At 48.6% G+C, this 22,465-nt stretch overlaps 7 protein-coding genes across 7 annotated transcripts; 5 read left to right on the forward strand and 2 right to left on the reverse strand.

The window, feature by feature from the left end:
• The first annotated feature begins 60 nt into the window (after positions 1-60).
• On the forward strand, positions 61-5,331 carry FOIG_04846 (phospholipid-translocating ATPase). Its single transcript, XM_031203172.1, has 2 exons — positions 61-4,596; positions 4,642-5,331. Exons 1-2 carry the CDS (start codon positions 416-418, stop codon positions 5,129-5,131), a joined length of 4,671 nt encoding a protein of 1,556 aa, XP_031066751.1. The 5' UTR covers positions 61-415; the 3' UTR covers positions 5,132-5,331.
• Positions 5,332-5,521: 190 nt separating this feature from the next.
• FOIG_04847 (vesicle-associated membrane protein 7) lies at positions 5,522-7,138 on the reverse strand. The gene is made up of 2 exons (XM_031203173.1): positions 6,881-7,138; positions 5,522-6,832 (listed from the first exon to the last, which is right to left on the reverse strand). Exons 1-2 carry the CDS (start codon positions 6,916-6,918, stop codon positions 6,157-6,159), a joined length of 714 nt encoding a protein of 237 aa, XP_031066752.1. The 5' UTR covers positions 6,919-7,138; the 3' UTR covers positions 5,522-6,156.
• Positions 7,139-7,196: 58 nt separating this feature from the next.
• Positions 7,197-9,797, forward strand: FOIG_04848 (uncharacterized protein). Its single transcript, XM_031203174.1, has 2 exons — positions 7,197-7,493; positions 7,542-9,797. The coding sequence occupies exons 1-2, from the start codon at positions 7,308-7,310 to the stop codon at positions 9,645-9,647; spliced, it is 2,292 nt and encodes a 763-aa protein (XP_031066753.1). The 5' UTR covers positions 7,197-7,307; the 3' UTR covers positions 9,648-9,797.
• A 363-nt stretch (positions 9,798-10,160) lies between these two features.
• Positions 10,161-11,515, forward strand: FOIG_04849 (uncharacterized protein). Its single transcript, XM_031203175.1, has one exon. It carries the CDS (start codon positions 10,329-10,331, stop codon positions 11,280-11,282), a length of 954 nt encoding a protein of 317 aa, XP_031066754.1. The 5' UTR covers positions 10,161-10,328; the 3' UTR covers positions 11,283-11,515.
• Positions 11,516-12,415: 900 nt separating this feature from the next.
• On the forward strand, positions 12,416-13,999 carry FOIG_04850 (uncharacterized protein; the record flags this gene model as incomplete). The annotated part of the gene is made up of 1 exon (XM_031203176.1): positions 12,416-13,999. One exon carries the CDS (start codon positions 12,416-12,418, stop codon positions 13,997-13,999), a length of 1,584 nt encoding a protein of 527 aa, XP_031066755.1.
• A 348-nt stretch (positions 14,000-14,347) lies between these two features.
• Positions 14,348-15,304, reverse strand: FOIG_04851 (uncharacterized protein; the record flags this gene model as incomplete). Its single annotated transcript, XM_031203177.1, has 1 exon — positions 14,348-15,304. One exon carries the CDS (start codon positions 15,302-15,304, stop codon positions 14,348-14,350), a length of 957 nt encoding a protein of 318 aa, XP_031066756.1.
• Positions 15,305-17,681: 2,377 nt separating this feature from the next.
• FOIG_04852 (uncharacterized protein) lies at positions 17,682-22,414 on the forward strand (the record flags this gene model as incomplete). The annotated part of the gene is made up of 4 exons (XM_031203178.1): positions 17,682-17,991; positions 18,030-19,105; positions 19,149-20,690; positions 20,733-22,414. The coding sequence occupies 4 exons, from the start codon at positions 17,682-17,684 to the stop codon at positions 22,308-22,310; spliced, it is 4,506 nt and encodes a 1,501-aa protein (XP_031066757.1). The 3' UTR covers positions 22,311-22,414.
• Between the last annotated feature and the right edge of the window lie 51 nt (positions 22,415-22,465).

Below are 22,465 nucleotides of genomic sequence, written 5' to 3' on the forward strand. Positions count from 1 at the left end.
TTCCGAAGATCCGCATGGGATGAATTGGTAGTGAAGGATAGCAGAAACTATAGTGAATTAGTGGGCGATAACGCTTTGTATGCGGAGATTGAAGGATTACGAATGGCAGGCGTAGCTTACAGAACCATCCTTGGCTTGGAGTAAAGGCCGCTTCGGGCTGTATACGATCCCCGTTGCCCAGCCCAGCCAGCCTAATAACTCAATTCTGACAAAACATCCACATTCTCCAACTCCTCCGCAAGTCGTCTTATTCTCTCGTTTTCTTTCTTCTCTCCTGGATTGCACCAGAAACCTTTCCTAGGTTATCATCTCGTTTCAATACCGCTCCAATCTAACTAAACCCGGCGCGTCCCCACGACCACTCCACAGCTCGAACGTTTATTCCAGATGCTACCGCCGATTCAACGGCCTTAATATGGCTCCTCCGTACCCCAGCGATAATAGCGGGCGACGTCCTTCGCAACCGAGAAATGACACCGATGGTGAAATAGCTCGTGATCTCGCTGCCCTTGATGAGCGATATCCTCGAACTTCGACCAATTTCTCGAGACCACGGAATACAGGCCGCTCTTACACAGACCCCAACAATGATCATCCGCGACGATCTTCAGCCGATGATACAAACGTGAGATCTGGATCGAGGTCCAGAACTAGACGACCCGATGATGATTCTCGTCCACGAGCGAGTGGTCCTTACGAATTGCGACCGATTCCTTCGAGGACGGAATTGTCGACTGACCAACCTCCCGATTCTGCGGACCGAACCGATAAGGAATTGACTTCGCCAGTCAAGACAAGTTTTGGGTTCGGCGGAAACGGTACCAAATCCTCAGTGCGCGCCGATATTAAGAAATATCTTCGAGAAAGACGTCAGCGAAGAATTGGACCTGGCGCAAAACCAACATGGAAAGACCGCACCAAAAGACAGCTTGGAGAGTTCCACCAAAAGGTCATTATCGAGACAATTCTTCGCCAAAAACCCCTCGAACCTTTACCGGATGGCCGCCATATTCCCCTCAATCCACCGCAGCGAAGTGCCAATGGTCTTATCGACGAGCGTGCAGGAAAGCCATACTGCAGCAATTTCATCCGATCAAGTCGCTACACTATCTACGATTTCTTCCCGAAACAGCTCATCTTTCAGTTCAGCAAGCTTGGAAACTTTTATTTCCTCGTTGTTGGTACTATTCAGATGATTCCTGGTCTGAGTACTGTCGGACGATGGACCACTATTGCACCCCTGGGCGTATTTGTCGCATTCAGCATGGCCAAGGAAGGATGGGACGATTATAGGCGCTATCGGCTTGATCGTGTGGAAAATCGAAGTGAGGCTTGGGTTTCGACGGATCGAACTGCGGAAAAAGGCCGCGTGAGACACGCTGAGAAAATGAGGAGGAAAAAGGAAAAAGTGTCTGAGAGTGGTGAAGAGCACATGCTTGATGATCTCGAGTCAGGCACCGCAGGTACTGCCAAATTGGGTGGAAAGGGAGATTGGACTTCGGTTCAATGGCAGCATGTTCGTGTTGGCGACGTCATTCGTTTGCGTCGAGATGATCCTGTTCCTGCGGATATTGTGCTTTTGCATGCCACTGGACCCAATGGCATCGCGTACATCGACACCATGGCTCTTGATGGTGAGACGAATCTCAAGAGTAAACAGGCTTGTCCTTTACTTGCCGAGCGATGCAACACTCTCGAAGGACTACGGGCGACACAAGCTACTGTCATCTCCGAGAATCCCAACCTGGACCTTTACAGCTACGATGGTCGAGTGACTGTCGACGGCGAAACTCTACCACTGTCCATGAACAATGTCGTTTACCGTGGATCCACTCTCCGTAACACGGCTGAGGCCCTCGGTATCATTGTGAACACAGGCGAGGAGTGCAAGATTCGAATGAACGCCAACAAGAATGTCCGCGCCAAGAAACCCGCTATGCAATCAGTTATCAACAGGATGATTATGGTCCAGATCTTCATCGTTCTCATGCTCACAATGGGTCTAACCATCGGTTACTACCTGTGGCGAGATCGAACTGAAGATTTCGCTTGGTACATCAAGCGATCTGGTTTCTATAATGGCAGCATCCCCTTTAAAGAAATCTTCTTTGGGTTCATTATCATGTTTAACACACTGATCCCCTTGTCGCTGTATATCAGTCTCGAGATCATCAAGCTCGGGCAGCTATACTTGCTCCAGGATGCGGATATGTATGACCCGATATCTGATACGCCCATGGTTGCGAACACGACTACTATTCTCGAGAATCTGGGTCAAGTCAGCTATGTCTTTTCTGACAAGACGGGTACTCTGACGGAGAACATCATGCGCTTTCGCAAAATGTCGGTCGCTGGTGTTGCTTGTCTGCATGATATGGATGTGCAGAGAGACCAGGAGGAGATGCGCCGACGAATTGAAGAGTCGGAACGACCGAAAAAGGGTAAAAGCAAGGCAAGCTTTTCTGCGGCAAAGAATACAGGCCATGTCAAGACTTTCGACGGAAACGATGATACAAGTGGAAGCGGATCTCGACCAGAACCTATCCGAACCATGTCGACAAGATCTGCAAGCCATTGGCAATCCACTGTCAACACAGCTGAGAACGCCGACATGAAGACGGAAGATCTGCTGGACTACATTCAGAGGAAGCCGAACACTGCTTTCTCACGAAAGGCAAAGCACTTTTTGCTGTGTATTGCTCTTTGCCACACTTGTCTCCCTGAGAAGACCGATGATGGCGACATCACATTTCAAGCTGCTTCGCCTGATGAACTTGCTCTTGTTGAAGCTGCTAAAGATCTGGGATATCTGGTCATTGATCGACCTGCACAAGCTATCAAGTTGGAGGCCCGAGACGCAGATGGTTCTCTGTACACCGAGACGTATCAGGTGCTGGATGTGATTGAGTTCAGCAGTAAGAGGAAGAGAATGTCGATCATCATTCGCATGCCTGATGGACGTATTTGCGTCTTTTGCAAGGGTGCTGACAATGTCATCATGCAGCGTCTGAAGTTGAGTAACCTTGCTGAAGAAACTGCAAGGAATATTGGTCGTCGGTCAAGTCAACGAAGAGCTTCTCGGCAGGACCAGGCTTTGCAGCGGATCAACTCCCAAAAGAGCGTCAGTCCTTATGGTAGTCCCTACGGAAGCCCTCGCAATAGTTTTGGTTTCTCCCGAGGCGAATCGTCCAACCGAGAAGGCCTCAGATTGAGCTTGGGACGACGTTCAACGGATCTGAAGCGCCTATCGCAGCAGCTTGCTCGATCACCTCGCACTTCAACCGAAATGATGAGCCCTCGACAGAGTCTTGCCCAGATGCCCTCATTCGACGATGCTGAGCGTAAGATTGACGAATCAATGGCTGCAAATGAAGGCGCCGTGTTTGAGAAGTGCTTCCAACACGTCGATGACTTTGCCAGCGAAGGTCTTCGTACTCTCCTGTACGCTTACCGCTACATTGACGAGGACTCTTATCGCACTTGGAAAGCAAAGTACAGAGAAGCCGAGACAAGCCTGGTCGATCGCCAGGAACGCATCGAAGCCGCTGGAGAGCTTATTGAGCAGAGGTTCGAGCTTGCGGGAGCGACAGCAATCGAAGACAAGCTTCAGGAGGGAGTCCCAGACACCATTGATAAGTTGCGTCGCGCCAACATCAAAGTCTGGATGCTTACGGGTGACAAGCGAGAGACGGCTATTAATATTGGTCATTCTGCTCGTGTGTGTAAACCTTGGTCAGAGGTTTACGTTCTCGATGCGACTTTGGGTGAACTGAAGGAGACGATTACCGCGACTCTCAATGATGTTAGCCGTGGTATGGTTCCGCACTCTGTCGTGGTTGTCGATGGACAGACACTCGCTAAGATCGACGAAGATGATGAGCTGTCTCTTCTGTTCTATGACCTTGTTGTACGTGTTGACTCTGTCATTTGCTGTCGAGCTTCCCCTTCACAAAAGACCAACCTCGTTCGCTCGATCCGAAGATACGTGCCCAAGAGCATGACTCTGGCAATCGGTGATGGTGCGAATGATATCGGTATGATCCAAGCTTCTCATGTTGGCATTGGTATTTCTGGTCGCGAGGGTTTGCAGGCCGCTCGAATTTCGGACTACTCAATTGCTCAATTCCGATTCCTTCAGAAGCTGCTCTTCGTTCATGGCCGATGGAACTATATGAGGACCGGCAAGTATGTGCTTGCAACTTTCTGGAAGGAAGTTCTGTTCTTCATCGTACAAGCTCATTACCAGCGCTACAACGGATACTCTGGCACGTCACTGTACGAATCATGGAGTTTGACCGTCTTTAACAGTGCCTTTACGTCACTTCCTGTTATTCTTCTCGGTATTTTCGAGAAGGACCTTCGTGCAGAGACATTGATGAAAGTGCCAGAGTTGTACACTTTTGGTCAGAGGAACCTCGGATTCAGATTCTCGCAGTACTTTGCATGGATGTTCATGGGTGCTGCGGGGAGTTTTGTGATCTGGTATTTTACTTGGTGCGTTTACGATAAGACGTTCTATGATCGGGATACCAGTATCTTTGCTATGGGCATGGTTAGTTTCACTGTTGCTGTCATTTTCATCAACATCAAGCTCTTGTAAGTTCTCCGATGTGCATTGTTGAGCTGTACTAACTCTTGCAGGATCCTCGAAGTACACACCAAAACTGTCGTTACCTTTGGTGGCTGTCTGATATCTGTCGCTGGCTGGTTCTTGTGGATGCTGGCCATATCAGGCATCAAACCCAAGAGTTTTGGTCCTTACATTGTCCGCGACGCTTTCATCGACAACTTTGGTCGCACACTACAATGGTGGACGCTCGTGTTGCTTGAGCTTATCGTGCTCATCGTCATTGATCTGGTTGTTCAAGCTATTCGACGAGTCTACTTCCCTGGAGACCAAGATCTGATGCAACGAATTGAGAAAGATGGCAATGTGGACAAAGTCTTTGGAGACGGCAAAGACGCTGAAGAAGGCGACGGTGAAGCAGAGAGAATTCTCTCAAACCAGCCAACGCCAGGTGTTGACAGAGTACAAGACAGAAGACATCGCGGGAGCCACGATGATTATCAACCGAGGTTCACAGCGACTGCAGAAGAGAGGGAGAACCCAATGGAGCAATGGCGGGGATGAAGGAGTTTCTTTTGTTTAGGTATATCCACGGATGATTAAGGTGCCTCTTACGGGAATGGCTGGACTACAGGCGCTGGAGTTGGAATGGGATTGTGAATTGGTTAGTTATAGGGAGCGTGCGTATGACGTATTATTGCATTATTATAGTGTATCGAACGAATGAATGAATAGCCCACCTCTCATTACGAAGGCTTGCCATATCTCGATGTTATACGGGGCTCCCCGCTTCGGTAAATGTCTCCCCGATTCCCCGGACTTATCAATTGGTCCTGTTACATGAGACACGCTACGGTGAGCTCTTCCGTCATCATCAATTCCGAGTCTTCCATTCCGGCCGCTAGAATTAAGGTCATCGGTGTGATTACCGAAGCACGTGGAGAAAGGTCAACAGTGACCTCGGCGCAAGGTAAGATATCTACCGTGCCTCTTTAATACTACGTCCCCCAAAACCCAGACAATGTGATAACTCATCGTCATTTTAGTCTCTGTCTTCATTTGTTCGCCATAAAAAATAATCGAAATGGGCGCTGCTTGTCCTCCGGCGACACAACCGCCGCCGCTGAAACCTGTTCCTTGCGCTTCTTCGCTACATCCGGCATTTTTCACAGACAAGTTCCGAAGAGCGCCAACTTCTTTGGCTACGGGATCGGTTGTTAGTCCCGTGACGCTGGGATATGTGTATCAGGAAAGTGAGAGAAGGAAACCGAAGCTATGAGACCATAAATGGAGGATCGGAGACAAAACCGACGGTTTATTTTACACATTTGGGTGATGAATACCCAGCGACGAAAGATGAGACGCCAAGAGTTTGAAGCGGTGGATGCTTACGACACTTTTACACGATTACGACAACGTTGAGAGATGGATTGATATGGGGGTATCAGTTTGATTGAAAAGAGGACTTTGTTGCATAATTATACCCTTTTGCCCGGGTTGTCCGTCCCATCTGTTCGCCTAGGAAATACACAGTTTCAAACGAGAAGGAAATAATTAAAAGGAATGGCTCCACGCTCACAAACCCTACCTTAACCAGACCCATTCTTGACGGCGATCACAATAGCCATGATGATGAGGAATACTACGAGTGCCAAGAGTGCCATGAGTTTGACGTTCTTCCACCACATCTTGCGCTTGAGGCCACGACTGCGCACGCGGAACTCTCGTGCGCTACCACCGAGACGGTCCGTCTTGTCAACCAGCAAGTCCAGCCTTTCGCCGCGCTCAAGAAGACTCTCAATGTTCTTGGTCATAATCCCCCTAACATCGTCGATCTCGCGCTTGGCGTTTCCGATAGCGTCGTCGCGACCTCCGCTTGTAGTACCGTATTCGATCATAAGAGACTTCAGTTCCGAGTTGAACGATGCTGCGCCGTAGTTGGGCATGTCGGAGAAGTCAGTGCTCTCGGGAAATTGCTGCAGGAAGCGCTTGCGGATTTCGAAGAGATAACCGAATGGTACGCGACGGCCGAGGGATGAGTCGGCGATGACGAGGAATGTTAGACCGCCTGCGGAAGGGTAATCGCGATGTTCAGATGGAGATTCGGAGACATAGTGGATTTGGTGTTGGCCGTGGGTGTAGGTGAGCTTTTGAGGGTTTGTGTGCTCGATCTTGGGGAGGATGAGGGAGGCGAGGGATGAGGTTTGGGAGGAGGCCGATGTTGTGCATTCTGAGAGGATCGTGGTATTGTGCGCGATACAGGAGCTGAAGATTGTTAGCTACGTTTGTCAATATTGATGATGATTGACGGACTAGAGTAAGGGAGTTGCAGGAGTCGATGACGACGCCATGATGGGCGAGTCTGCGTCTGTGTTGATGAAGTGATTGAGTGGTGTTGAAGATGAAGGCGATTCAAAATGAAACCACAAGACGAGGCTGAAGAAAGAAATGGAAGCAAGGTAACCAAGATAATTAACCCAAGTCAAGTCAAGTTAGAGTCAAGTAACAAGTCTACAATGACGACTCTGGTCGCGGCGTCTCATCGTCATTCCCCACTCTCATGCGAACAGGCGGAGGCCGGCGGAACGAATCTCCGTCTCATGGGAATTTTTTGAGACGGGTTTTCATATGATGGCAAGACTCGGTCGCATTCGCCATCGTGCAAAGACACGGTCATTTGACGATTCTTTTTTTTCGTTTTCAAGAGGAGCATGTTTGGCTCACTCTCTTTGTTTTAATAATGAGTTTTTTACTCCGGGCTGGAGCTTTACGAGCTCCTATTGTTCCAGTAACGAGAAGGACGATATCAACCTCACCAAGACTTTCAAGAGTGCTACATGGTGCAACAGCTAAGAGGAAACATGGACCGAGCAAGGTCGATGCGAAAAAGGCTGGAGAGAAGAAGCCTGAACTTCCTCTGAAGCCAGTATGTTCCTATTTTCTTATTTTTGAAGACAATACTTACCAATTTTAGGTGACCAAAACTGATGAGAGAAATGATACGAAAAGAATGAGATTCGGCATGGACAAAAAGTCAAGTGGTCGACATGGAATGTTCCGATCAACTGTTTTGATGAAATTTAAAGATGTCATGAAAAACACTAGCAAATCAGCCGTGTCGGCTGCGGGTGTAGGGGAGGATGAACTCCATCAGCAAGCCTCCATGTTTATGAACGTGCTAGACTCAGCATTCGACATGGCCGAACAAAATATCACCGACCGAGTCAAGAACCCCCTATTCTGGAATCTTCGCGACGCTTTCATCTTGAAGGATATCAAGGGTCTCACAAATGAGATTCAGTACTCCTTCCAATCATTTCTCATTCGACAGCGCTTCTCAAAGGGCTTGGAGGAGAGCCATAAGCGACTTTTGGACTTTCGGTTCCCCTATGAGTGGTTCCCTGCGACGAGAGCCATGCAGCGCACGATCCATGTTCACGTTGGACCGACGAATTCCGGAAAGACGTATAGAGCCTTGAAAGCGTTGGAGAATTCGAAGCGAGGAGTTTATGCAGGGCCTTTGCGTTTGCTAGCAAACGAGGTTTATCAGAGACTTACGGCTAAGGGATTGCCGTGCGCGCTGCTGACGGGAGAGGAAGTTCGTTTGCCGGAAGATACGGATACGTACTTCACGAGTTGTACAGTCGAGATGGTTCCCTTCAATGACCGGTTTGATGTTGCTGTCATTGATGAGATTCAGATGTTAGCTGATCCGGACCGTGGCAACGCTTGGACAACTGCGCTGTTGGGTGTTCAAGCGAAGGAGGTTCACCTTTGTGGTGAGGAGCGAACTGTGAGTCTGATCCAGAGTATTTGCGCAGGTATCGGCGATAAGTGTATCGTACATCGATATGATCGCCTTAGTCCTTTGGAGCCCATGAATGATGCCCTGGATGGTGATTACAGTCGTCTCGAAAAGGGAGATGCGATTGTCGCATTCAGTCGTCTGAACTTGCACGCATTGAAACGAACGATCGAGAAGAAGACTGGACGACGATGTGCGATTATTTACGGATCTTTACCACCTGAAGTGCGTGTTCAGCAAGCAGCGCTCTTCAACGACCCCGACAACGATTACGACTTTATCGTTGCCAGTGACGCTATCGGCATGGGTCTGAACTTGGAGATTCGACGAGTTATTCTCGAAGCAGTCGCCAAATTTGACGGAAGTCATAACAGAATGCTCACGTACCCTGAGCTGAAGCAGATTGGCGGTCGAGCTGGACGATATCGAACCGTTCGTAACGCCGCCGAGGCTGGGACAAATGCCGACGTTGCTGTTGAGGAGGAGACAAAGGTTGGCTATGTCACAACAATGGATACCCAGGATCTCAGGTCGGTTCATCGAGCTTTTGGCGCCAAAGTCGATGACATCGAGGCTGCGTACATATCACCCCCGGCTGCTGCTATCGAGCGCTTCTCAACATACTTCCCCAAGGGGACACCTCTATCGTTTATCCTCATGCGCATTCGAGAGCTAGCGTCTGTGAGCAAGCAGTACAGAATCCACATCTCTCCAGATAAGCTAGAGATTGCCGATCACATCCAGGATATCCCTCTGACGATCTATGATCGACTTTTGTTCACCAACTTGCCCATAAATGCACGAGCTCAGAACGCAGTACCTGTTCTCCGAGCCCTCGCCAGGATCGTCGCCAACAGCGAAGACGGCGGACTTCTCAAAATCAAAGAAATACCCCTGGAGAACCTTGAGATCGACTTCAAGACGTTCAAGGGCACGTCAATGGAGTATCTTCACCGACTTGAATCACTACACGCTGCTATCAACCAGTATATCTGGCTATCCTACCGTTTCAGCGGCTTGTTCCGCGATCAAAAGCTAGCATTCCACGTCCGATCCCTCGTCGAAGAAAAGTTGATCGATACACTGGAGAGACTTGATTTCACAGAATCCGACCTCAAGGGCTTCCGATCTCGAAACAGAATGGAAGCGCGCAAGACAACAACATCGCGTGAGGAGTTGGGAGAGACAGATCTTAAGAATCTTGAACAAGAGTCGGATGATACACCAATTGGAGATGAGCTGGACTGGAAGGCAGCTGCTCCGACGTCAGGATGATTGTATAGTACATGACATGGCATATGAACGGCGTTGGATTGGGACGTATAGAGATTGGTTGGATGTAACTTTATCATTAGAACAATGTATCACCACAGTTGTACAATAGAGAATGCGCACATGAAATATCATGGTAAATTTCCGCACGTGCCTTTGTTTCATATGAGTGTTTGCAACATGTTTGTCTGATGCTTCTGAGACATGCAGTGCGTGTATGCACCTTAGCGTTTAGGCAGCTGGTCTTTATTCGCCAATTTTGAAAAGGTAGCCTACAATATCAGGCAGCAGCCTCTGAATAGCCTTTGTCCTCCACTCGTAATTGACTTTTCGTTTGACCTATGAGTCAGATCATCTCCTTTAATTGCTGGTTGTGGTTGTTTGTCCAAGTTGTAGCCAATCGAACCTCTCTCCTGAATCTAGAAATTCAGGGACCGTAGGGCTCCCGGATTGCTCCACTTGTCGTCATTCAAGGGCACTGACCCCTGTCAGCAGCCTATTTAGAGTGGGCATCTCAGCTGAGCGAGGCTCTCCACTTTCTTTCACGCTGACATCTCTAGCTCCAAGCTTTAACTTCAACTCCTCATTGCTTCTCTGCAGACAATCTCTCTAGTACAGCCAAAACCGTCTCTACAGTCACGAACCAACAAAAACTGTCGGATCGTGTGTTTCACGACAATCACAATGGAGTCGTCGAGCGGTCCTCACCCCTCCTTCGCCAACAACGCTGTGCCATCTGCACCGTACGTCCGTCGAGCACCCAGCCCGCCATTCATTCACATCCCACCGACAGGACATTGCGGAGTCTCTGCTGCACCCATCCTCCTCCCATCGTACGAACAGGTCGATTCGAGTCAGCTGACGGCCCACGATGTCAAGATCATCACACAAAACATGCAGCAGATCGCGACAGATCGCGCTGCAGATTGGTCCTACGAGCAGCGACGTGACGCCCAGAAGCTAGTGGACTTTTTGTACCTTGGTCCCAATAGCATCGCCAAGGATATCAAGTGGCTGCAGGAGGAGGGTATCACTATGATTGCTGTAGCGAGGGATGCGCGCATGGCGAGGGTGAAGCTCATGAGTGTTGAGAAGGCTGCCAAGACGCTCAACATTGAGGTCCAATACGTCGATCTGGAAGGCAACGATAAGCTGATCAGTTGGTTCCCCGACATTATTCGGCTGATCAACGACCATCTTCTATCCGTGTATCACAGCCAAGCCAAGGGTCGGAATAAGAACGGCGAACTCCTCGTTGATCCAAGCTCATTCCGCCGCGGCAAAGTTCTCATCACCTGCGAGACCGGCAACGACAGGTCAGCCGCCATCGCTGCAGCCTACATCATGGCAGTCTTTGGAAAGGACATGATAACTGCAGTTCAATTCATCAGCATCCAACGATTTTGCTGCGCTTTCGACGAGGACATCAAGCGAAAGCTGCAGTGCTGGGAGGACATTTTACGGGCGCGCTCACAAGTCGCTATGGAGCAAGCTGTACCCCCCAACGCCACACACACGAAGCGACACATTGACGATTTGATGGACACGAGTGAGGATCCTAACGACAAGGGGGAGTTTGCGCTGGATCATGATCGGTTCAATGGACGAGGATCGTTTGCGCCTTTCGTGGATATGTAGAGATCACGGGTTGATTGATTCGAGATAGAGTAAAGAGGCATGGCGTTTTGGACTGGTTTAGATACCCTGTATAATTATTGGCAATGACAGCTTTTTATAGCTGATGCATCTTACGGCAATGGGATTGTTTGTTTTGTATTCGATGTTTCTCAGGTCTCAAAGATGTCGAGGGGTCTTCGGCTGTATTGCTTATAGAGCTAGACTATAATCTCATAATATTGTCTCGAACTGTGCCTTGTTCCGCTTCAAATAGGTTGCTAAAGGATGAAAGAAAGATCGAACCAAGGAGTTCCGGGTCTAGTCTTTGTAGCATTACTTGTGAGAAACAGAATATACATGATGTCGAGGCCAATGAAGCTTAGTGAAGCCATAATCAGAAGTGAATTGTGTATTCCTCGTATCTCTTTCACCAATGCCTGAAAGCCTACAGTGTCCGGGGCTTGACTTTACCTCTGCCTAACCAAGACTCTGTTATAATAAATAAAGCAGCAATATCATTCTTCTATGAAAGATGAAAGAACCTGTTATCTCGAGTCGCTTACTAGCATATTATGAGCTGATTACTTACACTGCTAAATCTGTGACTGACAGCTGTAGACACCTGGCAGTGAACAGACAACTCGACCCTGATGGGGCAACTAGTTCTTGAATCATCGCAGTTCATAAACGAACAATTGTGGATTACAGATTGGCACAGGAGTGTCAGTTGTCTGTCTTGGTTGTCTTTTCGGTCCCCTGATTGTCTACCATCTTCGCGTCCTTCATTCACACACTTCAACTCAACACTTTCTCATCCTCTTCTCATTCATTCTTGATACACACTTTGCTTTCATCACTTACACCAAGAACTAAAGAAACGGTACTTGGATCTCAGAGTTTTTTTTATCTTCACCTTGAATACTGAGTTGCTTTCGACCTGGCACTGATCTCACGACGCGTCCTCAATACTCAACCTCGACACCACTGCCATGGAGCATCTCAACAACACCACACCTCAGCCCCAAGAAAGACAATAGGATGATCTCTCTTGGGGAGCGAAGTGGATTATTCTCCGTGTCTTCAGCAACAACAACCGCTTCGCAAAAGTTACCAGTCTCATCTTGCATCTCAGTAACCAACAGGTCAAGGACTTCATGGAGATTTACCTCCGCGAATATTGCATGTGGCGGGCCTGGCAAGAGTGCATTGAGAAGATACCCAACGATAAACTTCTTGCACATGCTCTTGAGAAGAGACAAACTGCCGCAGAGCTCCTACGTGAACATCGTCCTCCTCTCTGCACTGACAATGTTCCAGGCCAAGACAAACAAAAAGGCATCGAGTTTCTGCAGGGATTAAAGATCTCTGGTGTAGTTGAGGAGTTCTTGCAGTATACAGAGAATGGCCTGCTTGACTTTCTTCGACTGGATATCGAGTGGGAGTTCCTCCAGGATGCTATCGACAAACAACAGATGCTGGGTTCGTTAGAGCTTGGTTGGCTTGACCCAGAGAAAGTCGAGCTACTCGTGGCTCAGATTTCCGTTCCTGAACCACCTACCGGTCCATTCCTGCATCCTGAGCTGGGAGATCCTTTCTTGGGCACTGTCAAGAGAAGACTTACACCTCCACCGGCAGATGCCCCAGACGAAGACGTTCTGATGACATATGATGGCTACGATACGGATGCGACACATGATACAGCTGAAGATAAAAGTGAAGACAACAAGCCGCGCGACGAAGGAAAACAACCCGCAGGCCCTGAACAACAAGACGAGCAAACTACCAAAGATGCTCGACCCGGCCCCCTGACGTCCCTCATCCCAGGACCGCTGGGTGAAGTACCTCTTCCATATCAACGAAGCATCTTACAAATGGCCTCTCAGAGATATTACCACCAAGCCTACACCAATGTGCTTGGAAGAGCAGTGTCTACTCTTGTAGAGGAAGAGAGACCACCGCACGCGCAAGCCTCAGCGTATTGTCCTTCAGGGTTTCACTTCCTTGCAAAGCAAAAGCAGGTTCGTGGTATTATCGGTCCTGAGGGTCAAGGAGTGGGAAGGCGATCTATGCATCGGGGTGATGCTGAGCGTGGAGAGGGTTCTGCGAGACAGGAGGCGAGAGGGAATGCTTCATCGTCGGCTGGAAGGGCGTCTGGTGCGCCTCGACTTTCTCGACGGGGCTTGGAGTCTCAGACAGTTTTGACATCTCATTTTGAGGATGCATTTCTGACTGACCCAAGGCACGACTACGTCATGAATCAGTGTCAGAAGCCAGTCTATTTGGAGCAAGTCCCGCAGACGGAGCATGATATGGAGCATGAACAACAATATCCAACCTTCACACCCGCCCCTGAAGAAGCACCTTTGCCATTCACCCAAGCAAGTGGTTCAACACTTGAACCCAATCAATACTCTGCACCTACAATCCTGGGCCACACAGCCCCTATCGACAACTCCACACCATCTGAACAACTTCGCCAGATGCTCGACGCGAACTGGTCCGGCTTTCTCAAAAAGAAGGGAAGTAAACCAACAGCGAACTCTGTTACCAGACAGACAAGAGCATCTCAAGACATCGAGAGCGACGCAGAAGCTGATCCTATGACCATGCCGATCGACCTCCCGGAGCCCGAGGAAGATGGCGATTACAATCCGAAGAAGAAAATGCCCAAGAAAGCTGGACGAGGAAGACCGAGAAAGGCTAGTCTCAAGAAGAGGGAAAGCGAGGGGGGGATGTAGTTGGAGGTACTGGTGACGGTAGATTGGAGGCGATGGTTAACAGGAGAGTTAGGATATATGGAAGATAGATTAGGTCCTTTAGCATGTGAGCGACTTGGTCTATCTGCTTTTGTTCAGGGGGAAACGTGACTTGGTGACTAGATAGCTTTGTGCAAGAATTCAATGAATTGGTTGTCTATATAAATGTTGTGTAACAAAACTCCGGATCTTAAAACAGCTTGTAAATCTAAACTTATCAAACATCCTCCTAAGCTTACAAAACAGCCTCCTAAACTTATCTCAACTCTTCTAAACCTTTTTGCAGCTAGGATTGAGATCCTGAGCTTTTTCGAACCTCCTCTAAGTTTCTCAGAACCAATTGTACCCGATTTGATACTGTTGGCACTGGTACTGCGGCATCGCAAAAGAATACTGTGCCGCTGGGAGAGATTGGCCGAAGAGCCCCTGATCCATAGATTGAGTGGGGACCTGGGGACGGGGTTGGTAAAAGGGAACAGCCTGAGGATAAAGACTCGGGGTTGGAGTCTGGAATTGATTCTGGCCGTAAAGTTGGCCATCAGCTCCGTGAAATGGGGCTTGAGGCATGAAAGCAGAGGTGCTTTGCTCGGTCCTCAGGGCAGCAGCCATCTCAGCAACCATCTCAGCCGCAGCCTTCTCAGCAGCCTCCCTAACATCCCTCTCGCGCGCCTTCTGTAACGCCTCCTGAAGCGCCACTTTGTCTCGTTGTTGAGCCTCCTTGTGGGCAGAAAGCCGCTTTGGTGGTTTGGCGACACGCTTGGGGCTCCGCTTTGGCTTCCCTTTGGCGGCAGCCCGGGACTTCTTGGGCCAGGACGCCTCGTTGAGCTCAGGAGTGACACACTTGAGGGCACCATTCACGGCCACGTCGGCATCAAAAGCGAATTGAGGATCCGGGGTCTGGGGCTTTGTGCCCTCAGTAACAACAAGAGAGGGCCCAATGTCAGAGGCAGGGCCAGTCACTTGCCCTTCTTTGCCCATAGGTAGTTGATCCTGAGGAACTAAGTTACTTTCCTCAGGGATGGCCGGTTCCAGCACCTCCGAAGGAACAGGAACGGGAAAAGCCAGGGTCATGTTGACACTGACATTGGGGGAGGGGGGAGGGGATGTGGGTGAACCCCAAAGAGTTTCATCCTCGGGACTCTCACCTGACGAGTCAGGATTTTGCTCAGTTTGCTTAGCCAGATCAAGAATCTCCCGAAGAGGCTCGAACGCATTCCACCAGTGCTCATTTTCCATCTCAAGATCGATGGCTGAAGAAGGTGTAAGTGTAGGTGGAGGTGTCGACATCTTGCTAAATTGAAACAAGGAATGACACTTGGGTATAAGTAGAAGAAAATAAGGTTGAAAGTGTCTTGGTTGTCAGGTAATACTCAGTAGAAGTTGTTCAAGTTGTAATACAATTGTCAGTATCAAAGTGAAGTCTGAAAGAGTAGAGAGATGAACTTGAAGATATTAAGGGGAAGAGTAAGAGACTGTCGAGAAGGGGGACACAGGGATATTTATAAGCAGAATTGAAGACTGTCTGAGAACAATGCCCTATCTTCATTCAGTTGTAGCCCTGTGATAGTGTTTTATGATTTCACGCTTGAGTCTATTGATTTGAGTCATTGATGATAGAAATGGAAGCACATGGATGGCAAAAACCTACAACATCACTGCATTGTTCCAATAACATCAAGAAATTATTTCACGCTGAACTCTCTTTCTTTTGCCCCTTAGGTGAAGAGTACACAACGCAGACAATGGAGTAAGCTCCCCCAGGCTATGGTCCCAAGAATCATCATCTATTCGTTCACGGTGAAGCTTCTTGGGTTGAGTCACTGATAGAAGTATCGAGAGGCTATGGGAGGCGAATCCAAGTATATCATGGTTTTGTTCCAATGATCACAAGACATTAGTTCACGCAAAGCCCTTGCCCTGAGCCGCAAGAACGAATGAAGCCGACAGGGCGAAATAAAGTACGAGGGGGAAGCAATCGATAACCATCATCTATTCGTTCACGGTGAAGTCTCTTTGGTTGAGTCGCTGATGGAAGCTCTGAGAGGTTAAGGTAGGCGAAGCCAAATATGTCACGATGTTTTTTCTAATGATAATAAGACACCCTAAGCCCTTGCCCTGAGCCATAAGAGTGAATGGAACAGAGAAGGGAGACTACGTGAGTGAATTTTTGATAGTGGGATATTACTCTACGCTAAACTCTCTTACCTCGAGCAAATGGAGGAAATGAGTCGACACGGGGGGCAAAGAGTCTATCGTGTGAGCCTCATGCACCAGTAATGGTAGTCTTTAATTCTCCCTGAATATCAGAGGTGAGTGCCCTCCCAACATGATTTCAATTTGATAAAAGCTTGACATTAATACAAAAAGGAGATCTACAGAAATCTACCATCATAAGGAAACATACCACAGTCTTGTAGGAATGAATGGAAAGCAGGGCACATCGTCAGAAATTGATTTAACAGGTTATGAAGTGAGGCACTACGAGGTGTGGTTGAGCTGCAGACTTGATGTTGATAGTTCTAACCAATAACATTCAAAACATTCTGAAGGAGTGATGTTCTTAGAGCCTCACTACAATGTTGGTGAAGCTTAATACTGGGGCAACGAATCAGGGCTGCTTATTTGGTTCTTATATGCTATAAAGTTCCCTGCGTGAATTTTCCGACTTGCTAAACTTTTGAACAGCTGAACTTTCGTTAAAGCAGACTCTATGTGCTCCGCCTCAACTACATAGATACACCCCGAGAGTAGATATCGACCCGAGCAAGCATATGACCCCCCGTAAGGCCAGTATAAGAATGCACGGTGACAGGCAACTTTGATAATTGTATGGGATGACATTTCCTGCTTTAGAGTTGAAAGTAATTTTGGTGCGAGCACATTATGGACCATGAGAGGGTTTCTACGGGCTTCTTTGACGTCATAGATTCTCAGTGAAGAATTGCATGCCCAACACATGCGATTTCAACCTTAACCTTGGCCAAAGAGGCCTCAGGCATGAGCAGTCACCCTGCTTGGAGAAGGCGAGCGGTAGAGACCAAAGAACACACTCGGATGAGGGCCTTGTAGACACTTAAAAAAAAAAAAGGTATGTAGATATTGAGCGAAGCTGAGATGATTTGAAGTGAGATATGCGGGAGAGCCCCCGAGGGGCTCTCCTATTACACTTGTAGTGGATATGCGTCCCAACGATGAACGGTGTGTGAGGCTCTGCAAATGTGGCTCCCAATGGGACATGCAGGTACCAAACCTTACTAAAACTGCTATTCGATATCTGCATAAAATTGCATAGAAGCATCGCGAGGTGCGTGTGCTCGAATTGTTTGATACTGCGAAACAGTGTCTGTGTGCAACTTGCTTCTGTTTGCCTAGTGTTTGCTCTATGATTGTGGCTAGGTAGAGAATAAAAGAAAAAGAAACAGCGTGATCCGTGATTGAGATTGTAGCGGACTCTTGCTGTTACACTAATGCAAGCATCCGCGCAAACAACCTCCCTCAGTAGCCTCCACCTCAAGGCACCTTCCACCTCCGACAATCCTTTTCCTGTCTCTCTGGTATTCTCTCGTCAGAAATATCAGTACAGGGCTTATTCCTCTCTTCCTTTGATCGCTCTCTCAATGCAAATGTATCTTCATCCTGAGCAGTAACTAATCCACGCTCCAACATGTCGGATCACGAGTACATCGACACTGATGACGAAGACGATCGATATCGCCTCATCGTGAACCCGTCGAAGCCTCGAAAGATCACGGAAAAGAAGCTCCGAGACCAAGCTGCTCTACAAGCGCACATAGAAAAGACACAGAGAGATGCAGCAAGGAGTGCCGCTCCTTTCAGCGATCCTAGTGAACAGTCCCTCGCCCAGCTCATGAACCAGAACGAGAGCCACAAGATCATCGCCTCGCCTCGAGAATACCAGATTGAACTGTTCGAGCGCGCTAAAGAGAGAAACCTCCTTGTGGTGTTGCCTACAGGTACGTTTCGCTACCAATCTGGAGGCTCGCTAATAGAGTAGGTACCGGCAAAACACTCATCTCCGCCTTGCTGCTACGACATCACCTCGAACAGGAGCTTGAAGCTCGAGCCATCGGAAAACTCAAGAAGGTTGCCTTCTTTCTGGTAGAAAAGGTCGCCCTCTGTGTTCAGCAACATGCTGTCCTCAGCTGCAACCTTGGAGCCCACCCAGTTACCAAGTTCGTGGGCCATATGAAAGGAATGACAAAGACTAAAGAGTACTGGGATGAGAAGTTTGGCGAAAACATGGTTGTGGTCTGCACTGCTCAGATTCTCCTCGACTGCCTCACTTGTGGCTTCATCACCATGTCCCGGATAAATCTTCTCATATTCGACGAGGCACACCACACAAAGAAGAAGCACCCGTACGCTCGAATTATGGATGGGTATTATTGCAAACACGAAGGCGAAAAACCTCGCATACTGGGAATGACTGCTTCGCCTGTGGACGCGCGCACCAAGGACGTGAGAGACACTGCCCTGGAGCTTGAGAGGTCTCTTGACAGCCAGATTGCAACGATTTCAGATGAGGTGCTGATGGAAACCATGCACCGAAAGAAGCAAACCGAAGAAACTGTCAACTACAGCAGGCTTGAAGCTCCCGATGATACAAAGACGCATCTATGGGAGCAGATCTTTGCCCTAGTTTCTCGCAACGAACAGTTCAAGTTGTCGCTCGGATTCACAAAAGAGGCCTCGTCAGTCCTCGGTACTTGGTGTGCGGACCGATATTGGGAGCTCGCAATGACAGATCTCGAGACTGAACGGCTCGCAGCCAGAACTAGCCGGGAATTTATTGGAGACATTGCAGTAACGAGAGCAGATCTAGCAACAGAGGCCGTCCGGCGTGTCCAGGAAATTGTTCAGGCTCACAAGTTCGGTGCAATCGACCCAAAGGCCGAAGGGCTCTCGGCCAAGGTGAAAAGTCTCCATGAGATCTTGTCGCACGCTTTCACAATGGATGGCACCAAGCGTTGCATTGTTTTTGTCGAGAAGCGATACACAGCCCGTTTACTTTCGGATCTCTATAGCCAACCTTCCATGAGGATCCCAGGAATTTCTGCTTCATACATGGTGAGTAGTAGCCTTTTCGGGTTGACTTTGCTAATAATTGCAGGTTGGCTGTCAATCAACCAATTCGAGCTTCGGCACCATGTCGTTTCGAGAACAAGTCCTGGCTCTCCACGAATTCAAGCGCGGCAATACCAACTGCCTTTTCACAACACCTGTTGCAGAAGAGGGCATCGACGTTCCAGATTGCGACCTTGTTATTCGTTTCGATCTCTACAACTCCGTCATCCAATATTTGCAATCCAAAGGACGCGCTCGACAAGCACGCTCTCGATATATCACCATGATGGAGGAGGGAAATTTGACACATATTCGAAGTGCGAAACAAGCATTGAGAGATTCACAGGCTCTGGAAAAGTTCTGTCTCTCTCTTTCTGCTGACCGAAAACTCCATGATGATTTGATAGACGAGGACATGGAGATGATGGTTGAGCGCATGCAGCATCAAGTGTACGAGATACCTTCGACAGGCGCACGCCTTACGTTTCCCGCCAGCCTTGAAATCCTGGCCAGATTTGTTTCTCACTTGTCAACTGACAGCTACGCCAAAGTTGAATATCAAGTACAGAAGGTTGGCGATCGATATCTAGCTGACGTGGTCATGCCATTACAGTCCCCGGTCAACTTTGTGAAGGGTACCCAACAACGTAGCAAATTGCTGGCCAAGTGTTCTGCAGCATTTGAAGCCTGCAAGATACTGATCAGAGACAAACATGTTGACGGCAATCTTCAGCCGACATTCAAGAAAAAGGTTCACGCTATGCGGAACGCACGGCTAGCTGTGAGTTCAAACAAGAAGGCTGACTACGACATGCGATTGCGGCCAGAGATTTGGGCTGAACGAGGGGAGTGGACTGAATGTTTTGCGACTACAATCACCATCAAAGACGGGGGCGCCCTTAGGAAGGCAATAGCCGGAAAGTCGTTAATACTTCTCTCGCGCAAGCCGATCCCGAAACTGCCAGGTGTTCCTCTATTCTTTGGCAATGGACCTTCCTCTATCGCTGAATTGACGCCTAATCAGGATGCTCTTAAACTCAACCCTGAAGAAGCTGACGGATTGGCCAAATTCACTCATCGGGTATTCGCCGATGTGTTCAGCAAAGAATACGATACCACGTCCGACCAATATCCATACCTCCTCGCACCTTATGCCGACAGTCCCCAATCAGACACTCGATCACATATTGATTGGGGTGTTGTCAACCTTGTGAGCAAGAACGAGGTGCTCGAATGGGAGAATGCGCCAGAAGACTTCTTCGTCAACAAGCTTGTGACTGATCCATATGATGGAGGACGCAAGCTTGTCATCAAAGGTATCGACAAAACGAAGAAGCCATCCGACCCAACACCCGAAGGAGTCCCCGAATCAAGAAGCAGAGCTTATAGGTCTGTGGAACCGACAATAATGCAATACAGTAACAGTCTGTATTATAAATCTCGCCAAAGGGTGAAGTGGCGAGATGATCAGCCTGTGGTCAAGGCAGAGCTTCTTTCCTTGAGACGAAACCTTCTGGATGAGTTTGAAGTTGACGAGAAGGTCAACATGGAGTGTTTCATCATTCTGGAGCCTCTCCATGTGTCTCCTGTAAGTTGAATCCCAGCCTTGATGCTTGTCTAATTTTCCCAGCTACCTATCAATGTGGTCTCTATGGCCATGGCATTTCCAGCAATCATCCATCGAATAGATTCCGTCCTGATTGTGCTGGATGCATGTAATCTCCTTGACCTTGGAATTCCACCGGAACTCGCACTGGAGGCCATGACCAAAGACAGCGACAACTCTGGGGAGCATGACACAGAACAGATCAATTTCCAAACAGGCATGGGCGACAACTATGAACGGCTAGAGTTCCTCGGCGACTGTTTTCTCAAGATGGCCACCACGATCTCAATCTACACACTGATGCCTGACGGAAATGAGTGCAAATACCACGTTGAGCGCATGCTTCTCATTTGCAACCAAAACCTCTTCAATCATGCGGTTGATCGCAAACTCCAAGAGTTCGTCCGATCCAAGGCTTTTGACAGACGAACATGGTACCCCGATCTTCCACTCAAGAAAGGAAAGGCACCGAAAACTTCGATAAAGCATAATCTGGCCGACAAGACGATTGCAGACGTATGTGAAGCTCTCATTGGGGCAGCATACCTCACAAGCAAGGCCAGCAACATGGATCTGGCTGTCAAAGCCGTGACGCGAATGACCAAGTCAAAGAACCACAGGATGAAGGCTTTCAAAGATTACTATAAAGCCTACAAGGTGCCTGAGTGGCAGGAAGGTAATGCGTCCGCCTCTCAACGCAGCCTTGTGCAAAAGGTGGCACAAGCTACAGGATATCGCTTCAAGTCTGCACAGCTTGTCCAGAGTGCATTCAAACATCCTTCGTGGCCATATGAGTCTGTCCCAGATTATCAGCGCCTCGAATTTCTGGGCGATTCGCTTCTCGACATGGCCATCGTCGATTATCTCTATCAAAACTTCCCCAGAGCAGACCCTCAGTGGCTGACGGAACACAAGATGGCCATGGTATCGAATCAGTTCCTTGGATGCCTCTGCGTTAAGCTTGGTCTGCACCAACACCTACTCTCCAGCACATCGAGTCTTCTCAGCCAAATCCGCGATTATGTCGTCGAACTCGAAGTTGCTGAAGAAAATGCTCGCAAGGAAGCGAAAGAAGATGGGACTCCCATGCGCAAGGACTTCTGGCTGAAGGTGGATTCGGCACCCAAGGTTTACGCCGATGTGATTGAAGCTCTTGTTGGAGCCATGTTTGTCGATTCCAAGTACAAATATTCGGTTGTCGAGAATTTCTTTACCAAGTTCATCCAGCCATATTTCCAAGACATGAGACTTTACGATACCTTTGCGAACAAGCACCCAGTCACGTTCCTCTCCAAGAAGATGCATCAGGAATTTGGTTGCACAAACTGGCGCATCAGCGCAGATGCTGTACCATGCAGTGCAGATCAAGGCATGGCGGCGCTGAAAGATACCGAAATGTGCGCTGTTTTCATGGTGCATCAAAAGGTTATCGCGGATGACACATCTGAGAGTGGGAGGTATTCTAAGCAGCGTGCCGCGACGAAAGCGCTCGAGATACTTGATTCGTTTGGTGAGGATGTTGAGGCGGCGAAGAGGTTTTTGGGGTGTGATTGTCAGCTTGGAGGAGGGGATGTTGAGGTTGATCATGGAACAGCTGTTTGAGCTGAAGTCGGCACTAGAATTGGAGGACATGTGTTTCAGAGACACAAAGCGCTTCATAGCGTTAGAAGCGTAGACAAAGATCATAGAGCAATTAAAATGTTGCGTTGATGTGTTCTTGGTCCCCTGAGTGCATCGCTGAGACTTGATTGAGCTAG

Source organism: Fusarium odoratissimum (assembly GCF_000260195.1).
Source record: "Fusarium odoratissimum NRRL 54006 unplaced genomic scaffold supercont1.6, whole genome shotgun sequence".
Lineage (NCBI taxonomy): Eukaryota > Fungi > Ascomycota > Sordariomycetes > Hypocreales > Nectriaceae > Fusarium > Fusarium odoratissimum.